The sequence below is a fragment of the Anguilla rostrata genome, chromosome 6 (assembly GCF_018555375.3).
Source record: "Anguilla rostrata isolate EN2019 chromosome 6, ASM1855537v3, whole genome shotgun sequence".
NCBI classification, from domain to species: Eukaryota; Metazoa; Chordata; class Actinopteri; order Anguilliformes; family Anguillidae; genus Anguilla; species Anguilla rostrata.
In genome coordinates, this window is record NC_057938.1 from 16,557,053 (window position 1) to 16,577,245 (window position 20,193).

Sequence of the window (20,193 nt, forward strand, 5' to 3'; positions counted from 1 at the left end):
GATGGAGGACAATAGACCAAGGTAAGTAGACCAAACAGACAGTCAAGACAGAAGTGGATAAATAGAGGTTAACAAACAGACAGAGGTAAACAGACAGAGACTCAAAGGGGAATAGACAGACAGAAACAAACAGTGAAAGAGACACACAGTGAGAGGTACACAGACAGTAATGAACAGACAACGCATGAACAGACAGTAAAAGGTCAATAGACAGTAATGAACAGACAAACCGGTGGAGAAGCAAAGGGCTATAAAGAGGCAGACAGGCGGGAGCAGGGTGGAGGACGAACACTAACCTGAGATGGAGGCAGCCCTCCAGCCCCCAGGGGGCAGACGGGCAGCATAGTGAGCTTCCTGTCCGTGCTGCACTGGCAGCTGGGAGAGGGGTTTAAGGCGTTCCAGTGGGGGCTCAGCAGGATGTTGGAGACCACAGCAGGCACGGTGGGCACCCCCCACTCCGTAGTGATGTTGAGACAGGGCATATTCCTGAGAGGAAACAGGGAGTTTTTTTTTCTTTTCTTTTCAATCACTGAATTTCCAGGCAAGTGTTTGTGACGAAAAAAGGACACACTGATTTATGTCAAAGTTAAAGTCAAAGTCAAAGTCAAATTTTGATTGAATCCAGACCAAACTTAATAACAACTATCTCAATCATGGTGAATGTTATGGCTATATCTCGAGTGAATCCCAGCAGGTCAGCATATTGTAATATTTCAGGGAGCTAATTAGAAACGTATTCAAATACAATGCCCTGCCACTCCACGCTACTCACTCAAGAGGCTGATCCAGCATGCAACGTGTTCCAAATCCAGGGCTATTTAAAAGCACATTTGAAAAATGGTTTATGTGCTTATTGGATGGTCGTTCATTGCTGAAAGCAGAAAACGGAACAGAGAATGTGTTAGACTGCAGTTCAAAAAACTTATTAAAACAGACAAGTCATTTAATCTATATATTAGAATCCAGTCTTGCTCATCAATTGTGAAAAGATCCTATTCAAAAGAAGCTAACCATAGACGTTCATTAAAGCTAGCTCTGTGCCCAGCGCTCTTTACCTAAAGAAGGTGAACTGCTGACCGTACATCCAAGGTGTGAGAGTCAGGCTGGGGTACTCCCCAAACGGAGGTACAACCAGTGTGAAGAACAGGGCCACCAGGACAAAGCTAGCCGGCAAAACAATCTGGGGAAAATTTTAATGTTAGTACATCTGCAGGTGAGAAAAGGCTAATTAGCTCATCTTTGCTCATTATTTGCCCATTAAAAACAAACATAAGTCAAATATAAATGCAGAGGAGACAAAGCAGGTTGCTGAAAAAGTGCTTCTAAAATATCAATGGGCCAATTAAACAGAATTATAACATTGTTAACCTTTCAGAGGGAAAAATATTGAACTATAAATGCAGCTACATTTATACAGATCTGACATTTACTAGAGCAAGTGAGATAGGAACCATGATTCAGGGTATGATTACAACAATTGCAACAATCAGGACTCAAACCTGCATCCTCCTGGTTGAAATCCCTCCTCCCTATGCGGCGTGTTGCGGGCATACCTGAGCCAGGAAGTCCTTGCGGCTGCGCGTGGCGTGGTGGAAGCGCTTTATCAGCAGAGCGAAGAACTGCTTGACGACCAGGCTGCAGCCCTTCACCTGCCGGGACCCCCTTCCGCCGCCACTGTCCGAATCGCCGTGGTTACCCTGGCCATTGGCCTGCTTCACCCCATTGCTCTCTGTACAACAGCAGGCATCAATGAAGAATATAATAATAACAGAAAAACAAAAGACCATATATTTTATTTTATAAAAGAAATAAACGAAAACTGCAAAAACTACAAAGCAGGTGAATGACTAGGAACACCACTGTTGCCACTATAGTGCTGCATGTGCATGTGGATTTTGATTGGTTTAGCCTTTAGGCTATTTTTTAAAGCAATGCATAAGAACTATAGCCAAAGCAGAACTGCGTTCCTCTTCACCTGCTGCCAGTTCATTGTGAACTGTGCCATTTTTCTCGCTTGTGACACTGGTGCGGGCTTTCCTCTGCCGCAGTGTCCTCTGGTCTATAAGGTGGGGGTTCACAGAACAGACACAGCACAACACACGTCAAACACGGGAACAACATTCTTGGGTCAACATGGCTACCATAGAAAAATGCCAACACAAACAACGTAGACACACAAGCAAAAATGCAAGCACAGAAATGGAGGGACATACGGTTTCAAGCAAACCGGGAGAAACAGGCCAAAGAAAGTAACGGCACGTATAGAGGATCACACCAGAAACACAAACATGGGGAAATATGCCAAAGGCAACAGCAGCAGACATGTACTCGTGTCAAACAAAGGACTGAGACACCGGACAATGTGCCAAAAACCACAAAAGTATTCATATGTCGCCACATGCCAAACCAGGGAAAGATCAGCCAGGGGACGAAACATGAAATACAAGAACATCGCCACAGGCAACACACTAAATACATAAGAGCAGGGAACACATAACATTACAGGAATATTGTGCAATCACGTGTGTGTGTGTATATATATGTGCGTGTCTGCGTGTGTGTGTGTGTCTGTGTGTACGTGTTCGGGTGTGTGCGCGTGCGTGTGTATTTTATGAACAGGCAAAGCTATGGGGGGCAGTGGCGGGAAATGAGATCGTATTTGAGGGAAAAAAGGCAAATTGCCATGTTTGCGAAGTAGATACACATGATATATGCTACAGTATGCCATGTACCTGGGATGGCCTTGCCATTTTCTGTTGCTTCCCCCTCGGCTGTGACCTTCAGGAATATCTAAGAAGACACATCCATTTAGCTTTCAGCTCTACCTTAACACACTAATATAGCAAAATGAGCTAACTATGTCCATCAACTCAAAATGCAACAAATACATAATATAAGAAAAGAATGACAGTCTCTTGCCAAGGCCCAACTATTAAGACCTAATAAAAACTCAAATCCAGTGGAAAAATGCCAAAGGAAAGTATTGGAGCATATCACAGTAAGTTACATCAAAAAGGGCAGAGCTTTATCACATTTGAATGTACTGATTAAGACTGCGCCAATCCTTATAATGGAATAAACCTTGCAAATGGTTTAATTTGAGCAGCTATTGGATAAAGACAAGACTGCAAAAGCAGCATCCCTCCCAGGATTTGAACCCAAAACCTCCAGGGTCCAGTGTGTGCTTACTCTTAGATCAAACAGCACTAGTGATAACTTTGATTGTCTATTCTGGATTTGAGTCCCATCAGCTGCCCTGGATTATGATGTCATCACAGAAGGACCAGTCCGTACCTCCTCCAGTGAAGTGTCAGAAATGCCGAAGCTGCTCAGGCCCATGTCTGACAGCGTCTCCTCCAGCTCACGAAACAGGCTGGCGTAGGACCTGTACTGGACGTCCTTGTTGGGCAGCAGGTACGTGATCTCCTGGCCAATCATCTCCAGGAGCTTGGCCTCGGGCACATGGTGGTGGATCAGTTTGGTGATGCCGTCCACATCGCCTGGGAAACAGGGGAAACCTGTGAGCACCTCATCTTTTTAAAATGTTATCCCATTTTTCCCAGCCCTGGACTGAACTTACTGATCTCCTGCCAATCACAAACCAACCAACAACTTGTTGAACTCCCCCTAAACAACCCTTTCAGTCGACATCAGGAGGAGACGCAGACACGTGACTCCTCCAATTCATGTGATGCCTATTGTTGCTATTTTCCACACTGCAGACACACCACCAATAATATACTGCCCATGTCGTTGAAGGATAAAAAAAACCTTGAATTAAAAGGCGCAGGCAGAAAGGCCAGTCCAGAGTCCAGAAACAGTGTTTGGTTGGACATGCCGTACTTCCATAAATCAGTTCATATCTGTCGCTTTGTATGTGTTCAATAATCCAGATATAACCTCTAGGATTCATTTCCAGTTAGTTCCCTTCAGAGGTGACACGGAAACAAGGAGACGTGTGGACAAGGGAAAGGAAAGAAGGAAGGTAGGATGCGTTTTTAAATGATGTGAATGCAGCCCCGGCCCTCACCGTCCATGGTCCTTTCCACAGGCAGGACCTGGGCCTGGTTCAGGCTCTCCTCTTTGTGCTTGGTGCAGGTGGAGCAGGCACAGGAACACTCTGACGCGCAGTCGCACTCGTTCTGCGAGGGGAGGGGGGCGAGGGGGGAAAAACACAGAGTCACGAGAGAAGCACTCCTCAGAGCGACCGCACGCAGCCACGGAGCGCTCGCGGTCGATCACCTCCTTCCTCTTGCGCGGCCGCTGGTCCTTCACGCGGCGCACCAGCGTCAGGTAGAAGCCCACGCCGAAGTAGTTCTTGAGGAAGAGCGGCGAGCCGCAGCAGTGCAGGCGGCCCTTGGAGATGATGGCCACGCGGTCGCTGAGCAGGTCCGCCTCGTCCATGTGGTGGGTGGACAGGATGACCGTCCGGCCTGAGGGTGGGCAGCAAGGAGGGGGATTATGTGATCTGCTCTCTTCATTTATGATGTAGTCCTGTTCAGATCCAAAACTAAAAATAACTTTGCATAATGTGTAACTTTATGCTCTTATGTTATAATAGCATTTACATTTCTATATACACTCATTTTTAATTTTAATTTTATTTTATTTTATTATTTTTATTTAACTAATTCCATAATTAGAAAGTTAGTTCTTTTTTAATTTCAATGTTTGTACTTTCTGGGCCATAAAACGTATTATTCAAATTGTATGCCATAATTTAAAGTAAAGCATGCAAACTACATTTCATTTACTGAGTAAAATAGTGACATTTTTGGGGTGCAGGCAGTTGTGTTGTGCCTGCATTGTTTTGCATTCACCAGCAGGTGGGGCTGTGTGTACCTGAGCGATACTTCAGCAGAAGGTCCCAGATCGATCGTCTCGAGTAGGGATCAACACCAGACGTGGGCTCATCAAGGATGACCACTTTTGCCCCGCCCACAAATGCCATGGCAACAGACAGTTTCCTCTGCATGCCCCCTGAACGTCAAGAACAGAAACCAGTTTTAGGAAGGGTAAACATTTTATACCACAAATGTCATGGCAACAAACTGTTTACTCTGCAGGCCCTCTGAACGTTAAGAACAGAAACCAGTTTTAGGACAGGTAAACATTTTATACCACAAATGTCATGGCAACAAACTGTTTACTCTGCAGGCCCTCTGAACGTTAAGAACAGAAACCAGTTTTAGGAAGGGTAAACATTTTATACCACAAATGTCATGGCAACAGACAGTTTCCTCTACAGCCCCCTGAACGTTAAGAGCAGGAACCAGTTTTAGGACAGGTAAACATTTTATAGAAATGCCTTATACGAAACTCTAAAAATAACCTGCGATTAACACTCAATTTTTTTACATTATTCATTTTCTACCCACTTTGGGCATGCATATCAGGAGCACTGAAGCTGAGGAACGAGTGCTCCTCAGGCCCGAGGAACTATTTTATATTGTAAAGCCTACACAGACCTACAAAAACAATTTTTTAGACTAGTTTTCATGCAGTGAAAGCCAGTGAGCCTGAGCGTGTGCCACAGTTTATGACAGGTTGATGGGACGTTTTAAAGGAAAAGGTTGTGGGACCGACCCGACAGGTTCTGTGCCTCGTCGTGCCTCTTGTGCGGCAGGCCCAGGTCCTCCAGCATGTCCTCGACCTCCTGCAGGGCATCGGCCTGTGGTCTGCCCTTCAGCAGGGAGTAGAACAGGATGTGTTCCTCCACGGTTAGGCTGGGGGAGCAGGGAAAGAGCATCAACACAGGCTCGATTCGAGTCTTTCAACCCCAGCGAGAGCAGCATCTACTGTTTTTTCTGGGTATTACAGCGTGTGCCTGATGAAGCACCAGCGAACGGAGCAGAAAAACCGACAGATAGCAATGCAGATAACAGTGCAAGAGCTGAAGTGGCCCATAGTGGTATAATACTGTTTTACATACTATCATTTCAAAAGCTACTTCTCCAATTACAAACTAAAAAAAAGTGCAATTACAGTGCTACAGTAATCACATATTCACAACCATAACAACCATAATCATTAACAGATAAAGACCACAATGTTTTTTAATCCTTATGATTGTTACAATAATGAATGTGATTCTAAATTTGATTCAACATCTGTTTTTCGTTTTGTGAAGCTGTTGATGATGAGGATGATTTATTATTATTATTATTATTATTATTATTATTATTATTATTATTATTATTATTATTATTGTAATGGAACCAAGTATGAACCTACTGGTTAAACAGGATGTTGTGTTGGGGGCACATGCCCAGAGACTGGCGGATGGCATCTATGTCGGTACGGATGTCCTTCCCTTTAATGTAGGCCGTGCCTGAGGTGGGTGGGAACAGGCCCATGAGGATGGACCTGGGCAAAGACAAGAGAATAGTAGGGGACATAAGTGAGAGGGAGAGTCAGTACTGTACAGGTGACTGGCTCTCAGGTGAGTCAATGAGAAAGCAGATTTAAGGAGTGTGACTAACATGGTGGTGGTCTTTCCCGCCCCATTGTGGCCCAAAAAGGAGGTGATCTGTCCCTCGTAGAAGGTGATGGTCAGTCCATCCACTGCTGGCCGGGAACCACTGTTGAACACCTTGACCAGGTCCTGAATGGCCACACCCACAGTGAGACCTGTCGGCTCTGGTTCGAAGAAGAGGTTCCCTGGAGGGTGAAGTGCAGTGAGATAGCATCACACACACACACACACACACACACACACACAATTTTCAGAAAAGACAATACAGGAAAAGGAAATTAAGGATCAGGACTAAACTCACTCCAGGAAAAAGGATTAAAGTAATTTAGAACTGCATTAAATCACTGAAGAGAAGAATGTTTTTTTTCTGAACAGAATGAGCACTTTCAGCACATATTAACTAACACAAAGAATGCAGTGTACTAAAGCTGACTGAATGAAAAGTGGTACTGCAAACAAACTCAAGGACAATTAAACTGCCAGGGCTCCTAGATCCGGTGGGCCCAAGCAGGAGGTTAATTTTTTACTAACATTTCAGAAAATTCCGTTAAGTACAATACTACTTTGTTCTTGAAAAGAATTTAGTTGCCTGTTGCACGTACAAAATCTATAGAAGTAATTCAGTCATTTGGTACACTGTGATCCCTTCAGTTGGAATCTTTTTTCCCTGGTTTACCTGCCGGCTGGTCTGGCTGCTCTCCCCCTTTAACCTGGTCCTGGCCCACGTCTTTCTGCTTCTTCTGCTGTTCCTCTTTCTCCTTCTCTCTCTTCACCCGCCGGTCCTGGTGTTTGCAGGGCTTCTTGTCAGACCCGTCGGACTCCTTGCCTGACTCCGGTGGCTTCACAGACAGTCCGTCCTCCGGCTTGTCCGGGCTTTCCGTGGGCGACTTTTTGGCTGCTTGGTAAAGACGCGTACAAATGGGACTTCCGGTAAAATATCACCATGAAACCTTTTTCCAGCTGAACGTGCTGCTCAGTTTCAATCCATATTTTCCAATCATATTGTTGCTAAAACCATTCAACCAGATAGTTTTACTTGGCTGAACTTTGACAACTTAAGTCTTACAAATACTCCATCTCAAAAACCGGTGACTTTCTCGTTTTCAACAGCACATAACTTAACCTTGCCTACACAAGCACCATTGCCATTGCCGAACAGGATTTGACCCACAAACTCCTGGTTCACAGAACACAATATACCACAGTATAAATCTTACAAAAACCGGAGAATTCTCTATTTCTGATGCAGGAGCTGACCTTGATCAGGTGACTGTGTTTGTGAGGGTCCTTGTCTGGACCAGTACGAGGGCTGGAAGGGGAAGTAAAAGGGTCGTCCAATTCCATACTGGCCTGTAAAAAGCAAGAGTAAAGCAGAAACAGTAAAGCAGAGTGTTTGTTCATTGGATTGAGAGCATTCCTAGTCGTCCATAAATATCCATGTACATGCCCAAATGAAGTTTATAGGCAAGCTATATATCATATACCATATGCAATAACTGTCTGGACCTATATTCTAGAAAATGAACCAACAGCTTTCAATGATAACATACACTACATGGCCTAAAGTCTGTTGACACCTGACATCCAATATCCCATCCAAATTTATGGGCATTAATATGGAATTGGTCCATACTTAGCTGCGCTAACAACCTCTACTCTTCTGGGAAGGCTTTATGCCAGATGCTGGAGCATTGTTGCAGGGATTTGCTTCCATTCAGCCAGAAGAGCATTAGTGAGGTTTGATTGGGCGATAAGGCCTGGCTCGCAGTTGGTTCTCCAACTGATCCCAAATGTGTTGGATGGGGTTCAGGTCAGGGCTCTGTGTAGTTCAGTCCAGTTCTTCCATACTTCCATTTCTATATGGACCTCGTTGTGTGCCCATGGGCATTGTCATACTGTTGGAGGAGTACAGAATCATCTAGAATGTGTTTGTATGGTGAAGCATTAAGATTTGCCTTCATTGGAAGTAAGGGGCCAAGCCCAAACCCTGAAAAACAGCCCGAGACCAAGGGGTGTCCAGATACTTTTGGTCATATAGTGAATAATTCTACAAATTTATGTTCTTTACCCTCCCATCTTTGTTTCTCTTGCTCAACACTAGCTGAAGACCAGGAATTGGTTAAAAATAATTTGTCCATTGCTACATAGACAATTTAACATTTAACATATTTGTCCTTAATTTAAACAAGTAATCTCACTGAGATCAAGAAATTTTTTTCCAATAGAGAGCCGCTATCAATCAGACACATAGAAAACTTTTGTAAAAACCAATACAGAGGTATATTAACATACAGCAGTCACATGTCAGTCAACATGTCGATCAAAGGGGACAAGTACAAGCAATATTAAAAAGGTTAGCATTTAAGACTTTAAAATCTTCCATTGGAATGACATATTCTAATTTTAAAGTTCATTGTAGTTCATTCCATGTGTAGGGGGCATAGTAATTAAAACGGTAAATACATACACACAAAATAATTCTCATGAGATATTCCTCTGGAATAACTAAAAGAATAGACCAAAGCATGTAGGATAGATTTTTAAATATTCAGCTTGGAAATAAACTAATGAAGAGTAAATCTGCCAGCACACTGAAGCATCGCACCTGGAAATATGTTGTCAAGGTACCAGGCCAGGACCCCATATAGGAAGCTGTCGAACAGCATCATACGAATGGAGGTGAAGAAGGAGTACTCGTCCCCCTCCAGGGGGCTGGCCCTAATGTTGTCCCACTGAAGTCCCAGACCTTGCTCTTCGTACCGGGACAGGTATTCCGTCCCAAAGCCGAAAGCCACCGGGGACAGCAGGCTCTGAAATGTCACCAAAAGGAAGTCATCCCAGTCCTGAAGCTACAAACCAAAACATCTCAGTAATGGATTTAATTATATAAATAACATTTTCCCCATTGTGGAACATATCAGAAGTGTTTCCCCCAATTTGGATTAAGGTTTACCCCCAACTGTAACAAACTCCATCAGATTGCTTTATGCAGACTAATGTGTATTCTCCAAAATGCATTTAGCCATATGCTACCTTTCACTCAGCTGTCCACCAGCTGAGCTGCAGTTACTGTGGAGTTACTGTACAGTTACAGGGAACTGCACAAGCTCGGTTGGAGGACACCTAGTCAACCAGAACAGCTGCTCTTGTACAAACTGAGACGGCACAATATGGCAAATGAAACCCTTAATCTTATTGAGTAATGCTACAAGCATCTGTGCACTACCCCGTGGGGCTAACAGTTAAAAAAGGTTCCTTTTATGCATTTCTGCAGCCTAAACACCAGGGGTACATCCTAAATGGTGAAGGGTACAGGTGCATCCTTATGAGGACAACTAACTGGGATTCAAAACCATCAGAATCCAGCCACAATGGCTGCTCAGATATTTGGTTGAAAACAATTGTTACTAAGTCGCATTCCTTCCTTGTTGGGAGGATGTCTGAATTCAAACAAGTAAATTCCTCTGTAATTGTTTCGCCCCTCCTCTCCTTCCATGTTTACTTGTAATGTCTTCAGAAAGAATCAAGGAAAGAAGGAAAGTTAAGGACACAAGGAGAATTATTAAAGAAGTCAAACACAACCCAGAAGGCATGTCTGCACAAAAGGAACCCAATGTTGTTGATGTGTTTCCTTGAGGAAGGCATATGGTGACGCACTGCCATTATCTTCATGTTTTTGGTGATGCGGTCCTGCCAGGCAAAGCAGAGGATATGTGGCAGGTAGAGGGTGAAGTAGATGATTCCACTGCAGGCAGCTGCCAGGTTGGCCTTGTTGAAGAACACGCTCATCAGGAAACATTGCATGATGGTTGCCACAGTGAACGTCAGCAGGAACAGGAAGAGGATGATGGGATTGCTGTAGTTCAGCACATTCCCTGACTATAACGCAACCACACATAGAAAAATATTTTAGTTCAGCTGATGATTTTGTAGGATTCTGGGTTTTTTAAGTAAGTTTTTGTAAGTATGACTAGATCTACATGGTTCAATATTAGACAAATTTCACACTTCTGAAAAATGGAATAAATTAGGAAAATGTAATTTGATTAATTAATGTGGTTAATCACATTTAATGCTAATTGTGAATATTACATCAGGTCCAAACTGAGAAAAAGCTCAATCTGAAAACCTTAGCTGCTGAGGTCAAGCAGGGAAAATGCACGTAGCAGATGACCTTCACAAAATCCACTAGATGTCATTATTGAGTGTGTTATGAAGACTGTCCATGTGAGACAAGAAAAACATTAGTATATTTAGATGTGACATTGTACAGGGATTTAGTGTGCCCTGATGATGCAGTACACAGTGTTTGCATGCCCTGCTAAGACTATAGAATGTTAGTATGTACTCATGAGACAAAAAGCAGAGATTGCATGTGTCCGGATGTGACAGTAGGGATTCAGTGTGTTGGTTTAAGGCAGTATAGTTTCAGTGTTCTGATATGATGCCAGATTGTTATCATGCTCTGGCAGAGCAGCAGCGACTCAGCATGCTGTGATTAGACAGTAGACTCATTTTGCTGTAATGAGACAGTACAGTCTCAGTGCACTGAAATAAAAGTTCTGAACCATGATGAAACGGTTCAATTTTGGTTCTGATTCAGATGACAGGCAACATGTGGCGGTGTGTTACCATGACGATGGCGGTGAGCAGAGCCGTGCTGGCGGTCATCATCAAGAAGCTGTCAATGAACCAAGTGTACCAGATCACGCTGTTGGCAACGCCCATGGCCTTCAGCATCTCCTTTAGCCTCATCTCCTTCTCCAGGACGATGCTCTTTACCATCATGGAGACAGAGTAGATCCAGGCCAGCACCATAAAGATGGGGAAGCAGCGGTTCAAGGTGATCATGAAGCTGCGATCCGGAGAGAGGGGGCAGGGGTTAGAGGTCAGCTTCAGGTTTAGAGAGAGATCAGGATTCCTTTATGCTTGGACCAGTAAGCATAACATCTGCACAGACCCACTGACCTTTCAGCTGCCTGGACAGTGTGTCCCAATGACAGAAGCCCTCTGCATCAGCCATTGCCAATCAAAGTAATTTTAGGACCAGTGGATCTACACAGATGTCATATAAATCAGACCTGACATAGAAGAACAGGAATGCCATTCTCAGGCTGCATGCATTACCTGTTCACTGGTTATTGACTGAATCGCTATGAGGACTAATGTGTATTAGATTACATGTACTACAAGACACATATTTTTTACATGCTATTTACTTATGAGGCTGGATATTAGCATATTGGTAGTATAAATCTGATAATTTTGGTCATGTTGAAGTTTTTATTACAGCCTAATATATTAAGGGAACTGCTTTTCTCTGAACCCTCATCTCTGGTTCTTCACAAACCTGGCTGGCATCCCATTAGCTGACTGCTTCCCATGCCACACAAGGCTACAGTACTAGTCTTACATGGGGAACAGAGGGCAGATTGATTTGCTGAATTTTGAAAATGCTCTATGGTCTTTAATGTCATGGTTGGATGGAGAGGGAGAAGTGAGATAGCCTGTGTGGGCAAAGCTGGCAGACCCACAGAGGAACCAGTCCGAGGATGAAACTGCCTTTGATCTGCCAGACTGTAATGACACTTCACTGTGCCTTATGGAAAGAATCTTTCTCTGTCAGTACCTTCTTCTGAAAAAAAAAAAAAGCTATATGAATGTGTGTGTGTGTGTTTGTGTGCGTACATGCATGCATGCATATGTGTGAGTGTGTGAATGTGTGTGTGTGTGTGTGTGTGTGTGTGTAGTATAATGGGTGAGGAACTGGTCTTGTAACCTAAAGAATCCAGGATACTGCCATAGTACCCCTGAGCATGCAAAAAGATGTCATCATTATTACATTATTATTACTACTGGTGTTTCATGACAGCACGCCACAGATCTGTTTGTCTTCATGCTATTTTCTTATAAGCTTCCATTTATAATTAAGTTCCAAATTATTAGACTTGAGTGTTAAACCATTAAACCATGAACACCAAGTGTAACAGTATTTCACAGACAGACTTTGTAAATTGACCCACTGTCCTAGAATATGCATAATAATTTTTGCATCCTATCACACTAATTAATTTAATTACACATTGCAGCCAAACGGTCTTATTAAAACACATCACTCACAGGTCATCCACATAGCAGGGGTAGGGCATCTGCTGAATGTAGACACCCAGAGGCCAGTCCACGCCTGTCTGGCTCTTGATGATGCCGTGTTCAATCATGTCCTGCAGGTAAGCAAAGCCCCCCCAGACGTACCGAAGGTCCTCCATGGGATCGGCTCTCGGGCCTGGGTCCCAGTACCTACGGAGGGATGCGATTGGTGGGATCAGAGATGAGGGTGTGGACTTGACCCAGAGGAAGTGCATTGATGGTAGGGGAGAAGTCTTGATGCAAAAATGACTGCTCATTGGACTTGTCATGACTGAGTGGTTTCCTGAGCAGCCTGATGACTTATGGCATGTCCGGATTCTCTGAAGGCACGGACGAAAGCTTTAAGATTAAGAATATGAATGAGTTTGACATAACAGCATGTAATAGTTAATAGTTCCTCATTCACACTTGGCAACCACAGTCGACACAGTCAAATTCTCTTAGCATGGAATGTCAGGTGGCACAAAATGCCACTGCTGTTACCATTGTCTTCCTGCAGTTTCAGCTTAGGTATCTGAAAGGATTGAGCCTTTCTATTCAAATAATTTAATCACAATTTAAAATGGGAAAATCTGACTTCATTCCCTTAAAAACAATGCATCTCGTTTTCACTGAAGCAGTTTAGGCCCTAAGGCTCTACTTATGGGAACCAAGCCTGTTTCCGAGCACAGTTCCTTCCTCCTGTGGTGAAGAAGAGGGAAGAGGAAGTAGGCTGTGTACCTAGAGTTGTTCCTCTTCCAGTCCACAACAGAACAAATATTTTCTACCCAAGAGGAGATAATTACCAACTAAAGACATAAATACCTCTCACAATCTATTGCCTCCCAACTCTGCCAAAACAATCCCAGAATCCAATACTCTGAGGCTGATGCAAGGTTCTCTCACTTCAAAGAAATATTTCTTTCCTGTTTCCTGCCTGTCATTGGACTATTCCATTGAACTATAGCAGGGACATGGGAATTATGCCATATGTAGGGGGCTTTGTAAATGTGAAAATCTGCATTAAGAAAACCCAGACTTGTGAGACAGCTAAAGAAGCCACAAGGCAAATTTAATAATAAGTAGATATAAAAAAGTGCATTTGTGTCAAAAAGCTACCACCCTTCGCACAAAGCAAAATCAAGGTCTACGGCTTATTTGTAGAAGTGTACCTGTCCTTGATTTTGTTAGTGCGCTCCACTGCATCAATGTCCATGCGGATCTTGAACTTTACATGGGTGGGAAGTTTGGTGGTCCAAGGATACATGTCCTGGAAGATGAGCCCTGCCCAGAACTTGTTCTCCTCCAGGAGGTACAGTGCCTGGTGCGTCATCTGGTCCTCATCTGTGTGGCCGATGAATTTATCCAGGTTTATGCACTGCAGGGAACCAGAACCAGAACAACCCGGTTAACCATTATAGCTAAATACTGAATGGATAGTCTTGGGACACAGACATGGAATTAAAACAAGAGGTTGTGAGTTTGAATTCCCACTGAAACATAGCTGTTACTGGTAAAGTGCTGGAGGTTGTACCCTTAACATCTCAACTGCTACAGTAAATCTCCATTGATATTAGGAGGTGTAAATTGTTGAAGTTGCTAAGTATAAGGGTGTCTACTATAAAAAAATAAAGTATTTGTTTCATTGGTCATTTTATTATTTTGTAAACATGTCCAGTATATAACTTGAAAAGTGTTTCATTATTTTCACAAGTGAATGAGAAGTCAAACATGATGTCTTAAAATTCCATTACTCTCAAAACATTAGCACTATTGTAATAATTCTCTGCATGTAGGCACCCACCTCTGTATACTGGTTGAACATGCGGATGGCCTGGTCGGTCAGATTGAAGATATTCCTCCAATCAAATTTGGTCATGTCCTCTTCACGATCCTCCTCTGGTCCATTGTACAAAAAGTTCAGAATATCTTTGGATGAGAACTCAGTTCCCTCCAGTGCATTGTCAATGAAATTCATCACCGTGGGATTTCTGATGGTTTCCTGTGAGGGATGAAGATCAGTTTGTTGTAAAAAATGAAATAATAAATTGTGCCATGGTAGAGAATTTAATAACCAAACATGTCTCCGGAGTTCAGCTCCTAAAATATTTTTTTATGACTCCAATCTTATGAAAACACATAGAGCATATACATGCATATAAAATAGAAGTTTCTCTTTTTGGAACTTTGTCAAAAGCAACATAACACATAAAAAGAGATAAGAGAAGACACCAGATTTACTGATAACACTTAGATAGTGGGTAACATTTAGAATCTCTTGAAAATAAAAGAAAAGTCAAGAAAAGTCAGTTTGCATACCTGTATTGAGTAACAAATAAATAAACATATAACCACCTTGACGCTACACAGGCAATGGAAACAGCTTTCCTCTGGGAGCCCAAAGCCGTAACCTTTCACCCTGATGAGAGGGTTGCAGGGCTTACCCGGATCATGTTCATCTGAACTCCGCCCTGGAAAAAGTTCCAGATCTGAGGGCCCGCCTCCTCCCAGGCTTTCCCCATGTTCCTCAGCCGCTCCAACTGCTCAAATGTGGTATTAGCCTGGCCAGAGAGATGCACATGGGCAGTGTGAAAAGCCAAATCCAATGCCTCAGCACAAAGAATCTGATTGACTGCACAATAATTAGCATTACCTGCCCACATTTCCCAGATCATGACTACAAACAAGAATTGAGTTCTCAGTTGATCTGCCTGATTAAATACTATTTAAAATATATATTTTCCTTCTGTCAGTTCGGAACAGCATAGACAAGCACAAGCTCTGCTTCAAAACTTGTGATGTCAGCCACTGCTTCTAGTAATCCTGTAGTCCAGCGGTAAAGGTGACATGTTGGAGGAGGTTAGTGTATGGTGAGGCTAACCATCCTGCTGAAACCCCTGCCTTCCCAGGTAATACTATGGCAAACTATACACTGTTGGCCAGTCAGTGTTGGCCTAGATTTGATACCAGACCACATAGCCCATTCACACAATAGGCCATCAATCTATACTATACTATACTATACTATACTATACTATACTATACTATACTATACTATACTATACTATTACTATTACTATTATTATTATTATTATTATTATTATTCTGAGTAATAGTAGTAGTAGCAGTAGTAGTAGCATTATAATTATATCTGATCACCATTCAAGATCAAATCTGGGAGGAAAGCCAAAAATTACATCACCCTGCTGACTACCAATCTTATCAAACTGAATGCTTTGTTAAGGAGCCACAGAGCCAAAGCTGCCCTTGGTGGATGCTGTAACATTTCCAGGAACATGTCTTAGAACAATTAACATTGCATTTCGAGAGAACTGGGGGAAAAGTTACAAAACACACAGAGCACTCATCCTAGTAAGAGTCCTGTGCCTTGGCTGTCTACTTATGCCTCCCCCAAAATTTTGGCTGCCAACTGTGTATAAAGGGCTGCTTTTCTGGATCACTCCCTGTTCTTGATTTAAAGAGCGACAGGGCAACAGCTGTGCTGCTGTCCCTCCCACTAAGGAGGTACTTCAGCTGAAATACCTCATTACACACCCATCTATAACTGTACAATGCATCTAATAACAGAGCTATATAAATTATAAGACAAGGGGATTTGCTCAAAAAGACACATTTGGTGGGTAAGGAGGGAACAGTTCCTTGAATGGGGTATACCTCACAGGGTTACCCATAATGCATGGTAATAAATCTGCCCAACTGCAAAGTTCCAAATGGTGGATGTGGGGCTTGATTTCCAGAAAGCCAGCCTGGCGTAGTTGTCAGACAGTGAATCCAAACCCATCTGTCAAATTCAGAATGAAATCTGTGGAAGGCTAAATTCCAGTAACCTGCATTGCTTCAGTATATATCCAGCTGCATAAATGGCTACTACATAAAAAATACAAAAGATGTATAAGTCACTCTGGATAAGAGAATCAGCTAAATGCCCATAATGTATTGAGATGTGTTTGCGACATGACAGATCACGTGACTTTCAAAGTTCCCACAACCTAAAAATGCTTCAGAAACGTCATTCGACCAGCTGGATATGGTGTCATGTATTGTTTAGAGCCATGGACTCTTATCATCTTACTGTTGGGGGGAGAACCCTACCGGCAAAAATCCAGCTCAACAAGATCAGTCACAGAATGTCACACTTGTGAAACTGCTGCTATTCCTTGACAATGGCAGGTGTTAAGCCAGTAATTGCTGTAGCGTAATTCCAGCGGGAGTGCTTACACTCTTGAGTATCTGTCTCACGGCGGGGGAGTCGGGGGCGTACACGACCTTCCCCATCAGCAGGGGCTTGACCGAATTCCACACAATCTTGGTGACTGGGTTGGACTCCAAGTTCTGCATCAGTGCATTGCAGAAAGGTGCTGGCAGAGGAGGGGAGGCAAACATAAAGAGATATTATAAATACTGTCAATTTATGTGTTGATTTATTATTATTATTATTATTATTATTATTATTATTATTATGATTATTACCACCGTCACAGTTATCCTTGTTGTATAGTGTATTATTTGCCAATGTGTGATAATGTTTTAATCTATTACTTTATGGTTCAGCAATTTTTACAAATGTATTTCCTGAAAATAAAACATTTTAATTATGACAGCAGTGATTGAATTAATGATGTGTGTCGGCTTATTAATCATTGCAGCAGATCTCCCCACCTGCTGAAATCTGAGAAATATTTTTTGTACAGATAGCCAAGGGTAGTCTCCCTAAGGCCTTCTTATTTGGACGAACTCCATCAAGCTGCTATGTTCTTTTTCCGTAATATTTAATAGCGGATTTCAGACAGTTTTTCTTTTTCCTTCGACAGATCTTCAGCTTACTCATCTAACGTTAATTTTTTAAATATATGAATAAAAATATCTGTGCCTTATTGTCCCAGAACTCAACACAGGTTTCCCAGGGGAACAGTCATGTCAATGCACACTCACTGGTGGTATCGTCATAGATGTAGTTTTTTGTGTCCTTGCTCCCATTGATTCCCAGGAAGGCCTTGTAGTTGTTGTCCTCATACCAGTTGAAGGAGAAGACACGGGTCCCGGCGCCCTCAGGGTACCCGCAGAAGAGGTCCGATACGGTGCTTATCAGCTGGCTGAAGGAGGAGGGCACCCCCGTCTGGAAAAGCGGGTACAGCACCCGCAGAAGCTCTTTGGAGCTGCTCCTTTCCGCCAACTTTGAGGGGGGTAGGACAGAAGATCCATGAATGAACACACATGGGTTAAATCTCCACTTAAGACTCTGTATGTTTGTAGTGAAAAGTACTTGGGATAGCGCGAATTTATCACAGTAAATAAAATGCATTTTGCCTGGTTACAACAGATACAAACCCAGCTTAATCAACACACTTTACACCCTGTACTCCAATAACATTTAACACACAAATAACAGCATATACTTAGCCAATCAGCCTGGTAAATTAAGAAGACACATATTGTAAGACATTAATAGAAAGCTACATATGTATAGCTGTTCTATTAAAAAACACATCTCAAATCACCTCTCTCTCATACTTTCATGTTTTAATTAAGTGGCAGTGGTAACAACAGAGGAATGTACAAATGACAGCTAGATAATTTGGTCAAACTTTAAATTACATTTATTTTTAAAAAGGCTTTATACAGCATATATATATATATAATGACTTATGTCACAGTTAGCATAGCATCCTACATAATCTCACCCTTTATATTTAGCCTTTAGCCAGGTGACATTGTTGGTTGTGGCACATTTGGCATAACTTGTTGCATAATAACTTATGTCACTGACATGACATTTGCTTATGTATGATTTATGACGCCATTGTGTCCTGTTAAATGAAGGCATTATATATGCTATGTAAAGCCTTTTTGAGATACACTTCATTTGAATTATGACAATTCAATTAATTCTCTTGCATATGCCCTGCCATCTCTCTCTCTCTCTCTCTTTCTCTCTCTCCCTCCCTCCCTCCCTCCCTCCCTCCCTCATAACAAGACCTTTTTCCAGAATCTGTTGTTTTTTCCACACAGCCTCTGATTAATTTAAACAAGCTGTCATGTTGATCCACCTGGCAAATTATGGTGCTCTTCAAGGCATATATTTCAGGGGAGGGAACAAAAAATTACAAGGTAAAAACCACAAAAATAATTAAAGACGTTTGTCCTACCCTCTGATAATGTAAAAAAACCTTTAAAGGCTCCACCTCCCCACTCCCCTATCCTTTTCCTTACCAGGGTGTTCCCTTTCTTTATTAGGGCCACTTCCTGTATAAACTAGCGAGAGAAGGTCTTCCCCAACTTTGTCTGTCAAGAAGTGCCTACAAGGACCCCAGGATTGTGACTGAAGGGGGAATTTTTGTGTGTAATGTTCATACTGTAGCTGGCAACAAGCACGGGTTGATTTTAGCAGACTATGTTTTTGTCAGTGGTGCTAATGTGAGGTCATTCGAGTTTTGGAGTACTTTCATACTGGCCCTGAAGTTCACTTCCCATCAGACCCTTGGTGAAAAGTTGCCAAACATTTGCCATACTTAACTTTCTCATGCCCTCTGCACAGCCTCTGTGAAGCGAGGACCACACACATTTACACACGACTACGCATGGTAGCAAATAACTTGAAAAACAAGGGTGAAACAGGGTGAAATGGTTTCTCCAGAGGGTTCTGGCCATAAATAACATCAACCATCAGGATGTTCTACCTTCTAAAGGAAAAACTAGAATCCCCAGCCGGCTGTGGCTGAAGCCAAAGCTGATCCTGAAAATAGCAGAACCGGATTTTTGGGAAACAAGTCGTCAATCGTCTCCCTGAAAAAAAAATAGTGGATAGGTGCATGAGGGTTTAGCGTCGCCCGGGCAACGGTTGACAAATGCAAACCCCACCCACAGGATGTCACCTCAGCGATTGTCCCAACAGGGACTGGCTGCACAACAATTCAAGAGACGCCTTCCCTCGGGGACGTGCAGTACAAGAGAATAGACCTTCCCATAATTCACCTGCACAGCCAGACCTGTGACACCAGCCAGCCAATGAGGTACAGGAGGGGGGAAATGTTCTGCAGGCTTTTCGACTTGGAAGCAGAAAGAGATGGCTTTCTGCCCCCTAAGCAGACATACCGTAAACCCGATTCCCAGTTTGTGTTTACACAAAGCAAGAGAGGAAGCCACAGCTTCCTGAAGGCTAAAAATAAGGGCTAGGAACCCTGGAGCCAAGGGAGGCTTACCTCTTGCAGTTTTTCGGACACGGCTGACAGCACGCGGCCCCAGAAATGCAGGTCCATGCCAGACGAATGGCTGTCCAGAACCTGGGGCAGCTGAGAAAAGAAGGGCCAACACAAAAGCTTGTGAAACGGACGGTGTCACCATGCTTGTAATTATCACGTCCGTCATTCCGAATTCAAGCTACAGTACAGCTAGTAAAGTGTGATAGCCACTATCAAAATTTTCTGTGCTTCCAGTTTTCTTTTTATATATGGTAAACTTAATCAAAGTATTTGTATTCAAAGACAATCCTATGATTTTAAAGCATATCGTATTAAAAAAAGCCTACGATTCGTCACACTAAGCTAATGATAGTCATAATTTTAAAAAAATGT

At 42.8% G+C, this 20,193-nt stretch overlaps 1 protein-coding gene across 3 annotated transcripts in view; it reads right to left on the reverse strand.

Moving 5' to 3' along the window:
* The window catches only part of LOC135256673 (retinal-specific phospholipid-transporting ATPase ABCA4-like), a 43,499-nt gene that overhangs the window by 12,532 nt on the left and 10,774 nt on the right, over positions 1-20,193 (reverse strand). The window contains exons 9-33 of one of the 3 annotated variants that reach the window (XM_064338671.1): positions 19,822-19,911; positions 17,555-17,795; positions 16,841-16,980; positions 15,046-15,162; positions 14,406-14,603; positions 13,774-13,979; positions 12,596-12,772; positions 11,108-11,330; positions 10,133-10,354; positions 9,081-9,285; positions 7,733-7,825; positions 7,152-7,373; positions 6,483-6,660; positions 6,235-6,366; positions 5,587-5,726; positions 4,843-4,980; positions 4,243-4,433; positions 4,031-4,142; positions 3,295-3,500; positions 2,733-2,790; positions 1,976-2,059; positions 1,554-1,729; positions 1,056-1,180; positions 773-871; positions 297-486 (exon numbers count right to left, since the gene is read on the reverse strand). In XM_064338671.1, coding sequence (XP_064194741.1) covers positions 297-486; positions 773-871; positions 1,056-1,180; positions 1,554-1,729; positions 1,976-2,059; positions 2,733-2,790; positions 3,295-3,500; positions 4,031-4,142; positions 4,243-4,433; positions 4,843-4,980; positions 5,587-5,726; positions 6,235-6,366; positions 6,483-6,660; positions 7,152-7,373; positions 7,733-7,825; positions 9,081-9,285; positions 10,133-10,354; positions 11,108-11,330; positions 12,596-12,772; positions 13,774-13,979; positions 14,406-14,603; positions 15,046-15,162; positions 16,841-16,980; positions 17,555-17,795; positions 19,822-19,911 — 3,963 coding nt within the window. The remainder of the gene's footprint in view (positions 1-296; positions 487-772; positions 872-1,055; positions 1,181-1,553; positions 1,730-1,975; positions 2,060-2,732; positions 2,791-3,294; positions 3,501-4,030; positions 4,143-4,242; positions 4,434-4,842; positions 4,981-5,586; positions 5,727-6,234; positions 6,367-6,482; positions 6,661-7,151; positions 7,374-7,732; positions 7,826-9,080; positions 9,286-10,132; positions 10,355-11,107; positions 11,331-12,595; positions 12,773-13,773; positions 13,980-14,405; positions 14,604-15,045; positions 15,163-16,840; positions 16,981-17,554; positions 17,796-19,821; positions 19,912-20,193) is intronic. The other 2 variants (XM_064338672.1, XM_064338673.1) reach the window with 2 other exon arrangements.